Below are 10645 nucleotides of genomic sequence, written 5' to 3' on the forward strand. Positions count from 1 at the left end.
ACAGAATCACTGACCACAGGTCAGATTTTTGTTTTATCTATTTATTCTGTCAACACTGTCAGCTAAAAAAAAAAGTTTTACACACTTTGTGCAGAGTTTGACACACTCCTGCCCAGAATTAAGATTTCCTTTCCACTGATTGTTTTCTTTAGCATCTGCTTTTTTTTGCAGGAACATACACTGACTGTGTGACTAATTCAAATTCCATGTACCAAAACAAAAGTATAGGAAGATTAAAGAAAGAAAATGAAATGAGGAGTTTGTCAGTTGGACTTTTAATTCATTTGAGGCGCTGGCACTGACACATTTAACAGAAAATAGTTGCCTGTCGCTCTACTTTAAAGCATCTGGTCATAAAGTCATGAAGGTCTTAAATTCTCCAGAATACAGTGACGGGACAAAGTGGTCTCGTCCCACTCAGAAAATGGCCATGTACTCATTCAAGTATTGCCTGCACTGAGGCTAAAAAAAACTGGGAAGCCAAAATCTATCAAGAGAACTCCATACTCAAGACATAAAAAAGGGCTCAAATGTGGGTCCCCTCTCTGCTGGTGTTTGGCAAAGATGTAAAAGTCGGTCAAGGAAACAAATAAACAAAAAAAGTCAGCTGGAAATTTCACAGTATCGTTTTAAATTTGAAATGTATATCTTTGTGCTGAGGTCAAGAAGTCAGAGGCTATGATACAGTCACAAAGCTGGTCATATTTACAACTGCCATGAGACAAAGGCATTTCTTACAAATACGGAAAAACGAAGTCCTTGACTGTGCTTTCAAAACTGAAACTAATGAGGAATTGTTTGGTTTTCAAAACAAACTTGGGACAAGAGACTGGGCAAAGCAGAGGTTTGACATTAGACTAAGGCACTTCAGAGGGAACTATGAATAAAGCGTCTACATTAAAATGACTGGACAAGTCGCCTGGTTTCAACATGTCAAATACGACATCTCATCCCGTCATGTTGATTACTGATAAACTCAAGACCTGAGAAAATGCTGCCTGGTGAAATGGCTTTAAAGGGATCAAATAAAGTTTTACAATAATACTGACTTATTGTCTTTATCAGATCTGTGCTTTGACAATATGCACTACAGCGTCACTGACATTACACTGCCATCTTTAAATATTTCTGCAGTAAACGCTTTAAATATAACAAGGTTTTAGGTGCTCTGTACTGAAGCACCATAGCAGCCCTCGTTCAAACGCAGAGCAAAGAGGTCATTCTGGTTTCTGAAGCTCTCTCATTTCTAATTTTGTGATTCTTTGTCTTCTCTTCAAACTTTGGTTCCCTTTTGACAGCATTTGGTTCAACTCGGGATATGCGTATAATCCACTTTATGTAACCACTGCATTGTGCCAAATGTCTTGTCAGCAATAAAGTTGGTGGGCAAAATGCTTTTATAACCAACATGGAATGATGGCAAAAGCAACAAAAAAACTACACTTAGTGGCCACATTATTAAGTACACCTGTTCATTAAAGCAAATATCTAGATCAGCCACCCGAAGCAAGTAGACATGGTTCAACCATCAGCTCTGACTGCAATGTTGGTGCTAACCTCCAGGCATTTGGTGCTAACCTCCGGGCATTTCCACACAGGTCCATGTGTTTAAAGGCTAAACTAACACTGCAAAATGGAAAAATGTCAGCTGGTCTGATTGTGAAGCAACATGAAGATGGTAAAATTTGATGTAAACAACGTGAATATAACATTTCTGGTTGGTGGTAGCAGTGTTATGTCAATATTTTTTTGGCAGTTTGGCTATTTGGCACCATTTAAATGCAAGAGCCTTTTGGACTACTGTTGCTGATCATGTATGTGCATGTATTTATGGCCAGTCTACACATCTTGCAGGGTTGGAAATTAGCTCACAGCAGCAGCCAAATGCTGAAAATCTGCAAGCGGCTACTAGATTCGCGTCAGCCTCTAGCCAAAAAACAAACAATAGTAATCCGTTGAGTGGCTGGTCGATTTTGGAATACACCAGCCACAGTGGCAGGTGGACAAAAAAGGTAATTTCTAAACCTGCCATCTTCCAGTGGCTATTTTTTTTGCGGGACATAATGCCACATTACAGACTACATCCTTAAAAAAAAGATAATGAGTCTAGTGGCCTCAACAGTCAGAGCTCCTGTGAGATTAAGTTAAACACAAAATCCACAGCATAAATGGGCAGCTGACAAATCTGCAGCACCCGGCCAAGGCTATTATTCCAACATGAATAAGTCTGTATGAGGGATGTCTCCAGTATCTTGTCAAGTCCATGTCAGTAACAAAGGTGTATCTAATAAAGTAGCCACTGCATGTAGATTGTTTTAAAAATTGTGGGTTTCCTTTAAAGCGTCTGATGAAAAGACGTATCAGCAGGATGTGCAAACTGCTATCTGCACAAGAACGTGAGCTGGTCTCTATCCTCTAAAGTCTACCTTTGGTTTCACATTTTAATTCTTACAGCAAAGCACAAAAAAAGTAAATGACGTCATCTATCGATTGTCAAGAGTGGCTGAGTTCAATGACAGACTTAAGCATTGGCCCAAATCACGTGTACAGTGACCATCTCTGGCAGTGAGGCAGAAACCACTTTAGTGGTAGTTACATGTACAGACAGAAATGGAAATTGCTGTAAACTCAAACTGGGAATGTAAAGAAATCTAAAGTAGAACATTATGGTGGCAAAATGGGGAACAAAAATCATCAATTGGAAGCCTGTGTAATGCATTGCCAGTGTTGTGTGATGTATGCCAGGCGCCGTGTTTCTCCTGCAAAGAAAACAAAAGCCGTGTTAGAATTTCTGAAAAACACCCATGTGAATGAGCAACAGCTTTAGAAAAGCTACAGAGCAGACAGCTGGCAGTGTGTGCTGATCAGCTCTGTGTAAATCTATGTTGACTGCTGTTGTGCAGCCTGAGGAGGACAGCCTCTAACCCCTCACCTTTAAATCCTGTAAAACTTCAGTTAATCTTCTTGATGAAAGAGGATATTACACATTTGCAAGGTTGCTAGTATTTGCTCTCCTTTAAAAGCTGGAGTACTCAGATGTTTCCATTGTTAATGAAAACACTGTAAACTCAAACCACTCACACACACACAAAAAAAAAAAAATTAATCTGAACCACAATGTGGAAACTAATAGTTTCTGTCTCATTATTCACCTGTTTAAGCCAGACTCCTACAGTTTAAAAACCATTAAATTTAAGACTTCATAAGACTTTTTAAATGCCACTTGACACTAAATTTAAGACAATTTTTACAATAACTATAATTGAAAAAGGAAAAACATGAGTCGAGATCAATATAGGGTTACGGACAATTTTGTCAAAATGTTAACCGCTAACATAAACCATGGCTTTTTTTGGTCAAGTTAAAAGTTAAATGTCTACTTCAAATGCTGATTTTCTTTTCAACAAACACTTGAAAAACAATGAACGTGTTATGTTGTCAATAAAGTATTAATTTGGTTGGGATAAAAAAAAAAGCTTGTTTATTTTCCATTTGATTGGAAGTGGTGAATCGACATGTGTGGTTTGTTTATACTTTTGAATATAATGTACCATAGAAAACAGATGCAACCAAAGCATCTCAGCCTAAAAAACCCAGCACCCCTAATGGCACCTCATCATCATTCTATGTTTTGTATTTAACAATGAAAAAAACTGTGTAAACACTGTTTTAAAAACTGTCATCTTTGTCATCCAAAAAGCAACAGTTCACCTAATAACAGTCCAACAACACAGCTCATCAAGATAAACTGAAGTAATATGTGAAAAACACATGGCGGTAATACGGCATATTGTACTGACCATTCACTCAGATTGCTCCCAGTTCCTTGTTTAAGGCTTCGCCGTCATCGTCACCGTCAGCATCCGGGTCAACGGAGTGAAACTCTGCCACATACAAGCTCTTATCGATGCTGCTGGGGATGGGCTTAATGTCAGTGACCAGCTGATCCTCAATATTCTTCAGGTTGTAGCGGTCATCTGAAGTTATCAGGTTGATGGCCAGACCCAGATGACCGAAACGCCCTGCCAGAGGAGAGACATAGCTTAGCTATCAAGTGCTGCCAGTATTCGTTTAATAAAGTCAAGCTGTGTGGGATGAATTTTGAAAGCAGTAGCTGTGAACAAAACGTACCTTTAAAGAGAAGTTATAATTAGTTAATCTTACCTGATCTGCCGATGCGGTGCAGGTAGGTCTCTGCATTTTTTGGGAAGTCGAAGTTGATGACCACATTTACTGCTTGGATGTCAATTCCCCGAGTGAATAGGTCTATGAGAAAACATCAATCTTAGTAAATGTACTTACAATTAAAATCTCCACTTAATATTTGGAAATGCATAACTCTCTTCACCCACCTGTGCAGACCAGGTTTCTGCACAATCCATTCCTGAAGTCATGGAACACGCGGTTCCTGTATTCCTGCATCATCTTTGCATGAATGTAGAAGCATGAATAACCCAGTTGGGTGATTTTCTTGGCCAGAAGTTCAACCCTCTGGGTGGAGTTACAGAAGATGATGGACTGGTTGATCTGAAGCTGTAAAAGAAATATTCAGACTTATGATTATTGATGACTGAAGGAATAACCTATTTTTTTGCTCCCCGCCTCAGGTCTCCTATGGGTCCACCTAAGATACATATTGTTGTAAGGTAGGCAAACTGCAGCCTGTAGGCTGCATGCAGCTCGTCAGCTCTTTGCCTGTATGTATGTGGCTCTGGTTTTCTTAATTTTTAATGAAATTTTCATTTATATCATATGTAAATCATTGCCCGAATATGAAAAGCATTCTTTTGACTTTCTATTCTAATAGGTTTTTCTTGAAAAGCAACTTCTTTCCATCTCGACATGTGAATTATATCAATTCAGGTATTAAAAACAAACGATTACAATTTTTTTAAAAAAAATATATAAAAAGAAAGTTGGCAATACTTAATTATTTTTCCACCACACCTAAAGAGAATCCTTGATCACAATATATGTACTTCTATCTTGAGGTACCAACAAGAATGATACCTTACAGTACATTTTTTGTAAAACCTAATTGTAAAATCACTAACAAATAAAATGATCAGTATTGAAACTATTAACCGGAGATGTAGCACTGCTTTCTTCGCCTGGTATCGAGTAACTCTCAAAAACTTCAGAATCTTAGTATCCAACTGGTAAGTGCTGCACACTTACCCGAGAAAAGAGTGTGTTGAGACAGTGGACCTTTTGTCTTTCAGTCACGTAAGCGTAATACTGAGTGATGCCCTTCAAGGTCAGTTCCTCCATCAGGTTGATCTCATAAGGCTTCCTCAGGTGCTTGCTCTGGAAAAGTTATTTAAGTGTGTTATGAGACTCCTCAACTCCTTTGAAGCCAAAAAGATGTAGCACGATTTAGGGTCAACTTTAATTTCATTTCTACTTAAACCACTTTTAAGAAAAATGAAAATAAATCTACCTTGTAACTTATGAAACAAGATCCAAATGTTCACTTTATCACAATTCTTACCATGAATTTTTGCACACTGATGGGGAAAGTGGCAGAGTAAAGCAGGATCTGACGATCTTTTGGCATGAAGCTGATAATGTCTTCAATCAGGACCACAAAGTCCTGGGACAGCAGCTTGTCTGCCTGAAAAATATATGTATTTAAAATAAAGCTTGTTTATAAACAAAGTCAACAATACTGAAAAGTGAAATCAGAAATTAAAAATCAAACCTACCTCATCCATCACAATCATTTGGGCCTTGTCTATTTTGGCCACACCTTTTTTGATCAGGTCTAGTATCCTGCCCGGTGTAGCAATCACTACATGCACTATAAGAAGGGGAGGAGGCACAATCAGCAAATCACGAACAAGCTCTACTCACAACAGCTGCACAAACGGATACAAGTGTTAAGTCAGCAGAGTTTTGGGGTTGTACTGATGGCTTAAAAAAAGGGTAAACTAGCAAAATGTTATTTAAAAGAAAAGACAATATATATATATATTCAGAGTGACATGATGAAAACAACCCATTAAAAAACACTGGGCAGTAGCTTCTGGGAAATAATGACTTATTCACATTCAGCTTTTTTTGCAGTGAGAAAATCCTTTTTTAATTATCGTGAAAATAATGGTGCGACGAGTACCTGTCTCATCGAGACGCATGATGTCGTCCCTCAAGTTGGTACCACCTGTAGTAGCCATGATCTTGACCCCTCCTAGGTGCTTGCTAAGCTGAATGCTGATCTGGCTCATCTGCAGGGCCAACTCTCTCGTTGGCACCATTACTATGGCTGGAGTGAGAAAGAAATGGGAAGGGCTGATGAAATGCCAGGGTTGATGAGACGCATAGAAAAATGAAATTAAGTGATGCTTACAACCAACAAACGTAAATTCAAAGTAGAGGAATGTGGCAGAATAGTGCAGTTGTCGTGAAATTGTCTATACAATCCAGGGATTTCTGGACCAACAAAAGTCTATCTGAATGTGCTTCAGTGTGCTTGGTGATTCTGTTACTTTTTAATGGGATTATGCGCCTGGTATTTTCTATACAAAATTCTACACTACTATGCAAAAGTCTTAGACCACAAAGTTATATATATATATATATATATATATATATATATATATATATATATATATATATATATATATATATATATCTCCAACTATCAAAACTGAGCTTTGGAGCTTTCGGCAGACTGAAACTCACCCTGGATGTGATCCTTCTTCAGGTCTATTCTCTCCAGTAGAGGGATGAGGTAGGCTCCACTTTTTCCTGTGCCATTCTTGGCTCGAGCTAAAATATCTCTGCCTGACAGAGCAATCGGGATGCTTTCCTCCTTTTGGAAGACAGAGAAGTCCAATCAGTACAATGGGCAAGGTTCACTGGCCATGACACTTATTTGGAAATAAGGCAAACAATAAAAAAAACAACCTAAAAAAAATATCCTATTCCTGACACTTAAGAATCCACAAACAGGCCTTGACATCACACCGCAATATAGCGGTATACTTGAAGTCATCAAGTCAGTACTACAATTACACCCCCCATTTCAAATTGTGGAATCTATTGTTCAGATACAGAAGAGACGAGGAGACAAATTAAATCCTTTTTACGTGGGACCACAACCCCTTCAGGCCATACAGTTGAGGAGTGGTTTGTAGACGTGTGTGTACATGTAATGGGATCCTGTGGCTGGCAAGAGGGGGCTGCAAGGAAAGCCTAAATTTTCCTCTATTGGCAGGTACATGCAAGAATAAGAGGTTGGTGTGTAGCATAGTCAAATATATTTGTCAGAGAGGCAGGTGATGTCTAATGAAGATGCCTTAAATGGATCATTTTGGTGAGTGAAATCTGGAACATTCTCAAATTTGAATCAGTTATAAAGTAAATTTTCTAATTCTGATCAATGTGAAGGTTGAGTGGATGAATTTAAATTCTGCCACAAGATAGTTAAGAAAAAATACAAAAAGCCCTGTTAATATACACAAGAGGGCCCTAAGTTATAAAATCTGTATTTACCTGGACAGGGGATGGTTTCTCCCATCCCATTTCAAAGATTCCCATTAACAGTTCCCGCTTTAGGCAGTAGTCTTCAAATTCATTTCCCTTTGTTGCTGTCACATCCTGTGAGACCAGAGCAGAAACATGAGATTACAGTTTAATTGGATCCAGACGCTGATGTGACAGCATTAGAGGCCAACACACACTCAATGAGTCAAAAACATCTAAATTCAACAGGAAATATGGGAAGTATTTGAACAGTGGATCTGAATAATTACGTCTGCTAATATCAATGATCACATTACCGAAGTTTTCATCCTGGTGTCTTTTGGAGGAAGCTCCAGGCACTTCTTCCAGTCATCACCAAACCTAATTGTAAAAATTTGCCTTGTTATGTGTGAAACAAAATGATACACAAACATACAAAGAAAGGCTCTGAATTATACTGAACCCCAAGTGCACATTAGCAAAAAAAATAATAATAATGCACTGAAAACACTCAGATATAACCTCTTTTGCTGTTGTTAAAATGGGCTTGCTCTCAATTTTATTGTGCAAGACTTGTAAGAAGTTTTGAACAAGGAGTTAGATTTATATTCAGAATCTGCAGATTTTTCTGTACAGTGCAGTTATAAGCTACAGAAGTGACTGACAGACAGAAACTCACATTTCTTTCAATGCAGATTAACAGAGAATAAATGGAACTGGATCTTACTTGATGCCTCCACTGCTTTGAGGAATGCTGGTCTTTTTCTGTGGAGCACTTGGTTGTTGGGCAGTTGTAAGGAGTCCTGACTGTCCTCTGAGCTGCCCATTTGCTTGTTTGTCGAATCCAATCATTGCTGCTGGATTTGCTGTTCTTGCTGTAGCCATTGGTTCAACGTGTTATCAGGCAAATTTCCTCAGTATGTTTTTGTCTTCTTCCTTTTTAAAGGTCTGTTTTGCTTAATGCACCAGTGTGTAAAAAAAACTAAAAGCTGAAAAAATAAAAACTGTTTTTACTCTTTTTTAACAAATGTATCATGTATACAATCTGACGTTCAGGCCTCTTGAAAAGAAGAAGTCTGCGTATGAATTCTGTCTATTTACAAGACAACTCTCCAAAAAAGGGAGAAATTAACATTCATATGAATAAATAATTTGACCAAGACAAAAACTCTTTGTTTTTCTTGTCAGTGTAATATTCTCCTTGCTGTAATAATGATCCAGAATTTTCTTTGTGAATCTTGGATGTTTGAGTCCAAGTGCTATGTTTATACATTCATGGTGGCCAGTAGTAAAATAGGATCTGCTTGGTCACATCTGCTTTGTTCCTGTGACAGCCAAGTCTTCTCTACTAGGGATAAATACTGGCTCCAAAAAGTCACTGCAGCAATTTTATCTTTAACATGGACAGTCCAATTTAAATGTCTATGGTTATATTGTTCCAGTTTCCTTTACGTCTGCAGCAAAAGTTGAGATGGCAGTCTGCAAAGTGCTTCGGGAATTGCCAGAAAACAAAATGTCCAGGTTACCTGTAGGAACATAAACAATTGGGGGTGGTTAGTATTGGAGCAATAACAACTGAGACAAAAATAACCGCACACTCAACAATGAGCAACAAATCAGGGTCCCCACACATTTTCATGTATATTTCAAAACCTTTCCATGACTTTATTAGGAACGATTAGAAAATAATTTTAAAAAGTATTCCCCCAGTTCCTCAAACATATGAAATTCTAACTCGTAACGTAATCTAACGTAATCTCCGCTGACTGGCACATACCCAGATTACGTGGGAAGAAAATGGAAAAAAAGGTTGTTAAGGTTCACAAAACGGTTTCACTTATATTAAGACTTCAATATCTCGACAGATACAGAAAATACATTTGCGGTTATGTCACATTACGTAGAAGGTTATCCACGCAGGATGACAATAACAATGCCATAATAAGATCTCATTTCATTTCCAAAACGTTCAGTAATTTATTGTGTAATTTCATGACTTTTCCAGGTTTCCCATGACTATATGAACTGTGAACAAATGTTACGAAAGATCAATAACATACATTTTGTCTGTGTGTATTAGCACCGGCTATCTTTAATGAGCTGGACACAAGCAACGCCACGTTTAGCTAAACGATTAAATATCAGAAACAGCGGCTAATGTTAGACCGCAGAGCTGGCGTTTAAAAATGGTAAAAACTCTATCCATGTGGCGTTAACAGGTCGAAACAGTGGAGGAAAGCGCCTCAATTTAACACGAAACCGTGCTTAGTAACTGTGCCAGTGCGGCTTTGTTGTGACGCCATGGGTAGCTAACCTGATGCTGACTTAGCTAACGCTGTAAGAGTTGCGAGCTAAAATCAACTGACCAAGTTATGCTCAAAGTTGGCTAAGCTAGTTGGCAACAGGACTTAATTTTGTTCAACAAAACCCAAAGAAAAGCCAACAACCAGCACATTGTCTTGAGGGTAAACTATTTCATGAAAACATCGTTGTCAGCGTCGATAGCAAAGTTAGCGCTAAAGAAGTTAACTACTTAGCACGCCTGAGAGCAGCGTTAAAACTTTATGCATAGCAACGTGGCTTTAACCGTCCACAGCTAGCAAGCTAACGCTAAATCGTGTTCCGGATTGTTATAAAGAGCGTATATCAAACATTACACGAGGAAACAATGAGCAAAAAGCAAACCTGTGGGGGTATATTTAGTTCGCACCTGTTTTTTTCCGACACTTTTATTCAACATGACTAACCATAAAGTTAGCACGCTAATGTTAGCTTAGCCGAGCTGAGTTAACGTACGCGGCTGTGTTGATCAATATGCTTGAGAAATGACTCTTTACCCGGTCGGAGGAAGTTGCTACCCTCGCACTGGTAACATCCACCCAAAAGTATTCCCCGTTGTACCGTTGTTTAACGTTATATCGTTAGTTTGATTAAGTTTGGTGAATACTCGCTGATTCCAGAAATCCACCGAGTTTTCACTCTTTTGTCTCTTCTTTCGGACTATTGACAATTCAACATGGCCGCGCGCTCGATTTTGGGCTGATTGGACCGCCCACCGACCAATCACAGCGCGGCTTTCAAATTCACCAATGTTACTGTAAAACAAGCTGCAAAAATCCATTCAAAATACTGACTCACACAAGCGGGATGGACATTAAGAATTCAAAATGTACTTAGAAAC

General features: G+C 38.5%; 1 protein-coding gene across 1 annotated transcript; it reads right to left on the bottom strand.

Annotated features, from left to right (window-relative positions):
* Positions 1–259: 259 nt before the first annotated feature.
* ddx61 (DEAD (Asp-Glu-Ala-Asp) box helicase 61) lies at positions 260–10485 on the bottom strand. The gene is made up of 13 exons (XM_042489816.2): positions 10302–10485; positions 8192–8990; positions 7782–7845; positions 7495–7599; positions 6682–6811; positions 6116–6262; positions 5706–5800; positions 5492–5614; positions 5179–5307; positions 4353–4533; positions 4165–4266; positions 3801–4022; positions 260–2759 (listed from the first exon to the last, which is right to left on the bottom strand). Exons 2-12 carry the CDS (start codon positions 8347–8349, stop codon positions 3808–3810), a joined length of 1449 nt encoding a protein of 482 aa, XP_042345750.1. The 5' UTR covers positions 8350–8990; positions 10302–10485; the 3' UTR covers positions 260–2759; positions 3801–3807.
* Positions 10486–10645: the final 160 nt, after the last annotated feature.

The sequence above is a fragment of the Plectropomus leopardus genome, chromosome 11, assembly GCF_026936395.1.
Source record: "Plectropomus leopardus strain MGB_pleo_1.0 chromosome 11, ASM2693639v1, whole genome shotgun sequence".
NCBI classification, from domain to species: Eukaryota; Metazoa; Chordata; class Actinopteri; order Perciformes; family Serranidae; genus Plectropomus; species Plectropomus leopardus.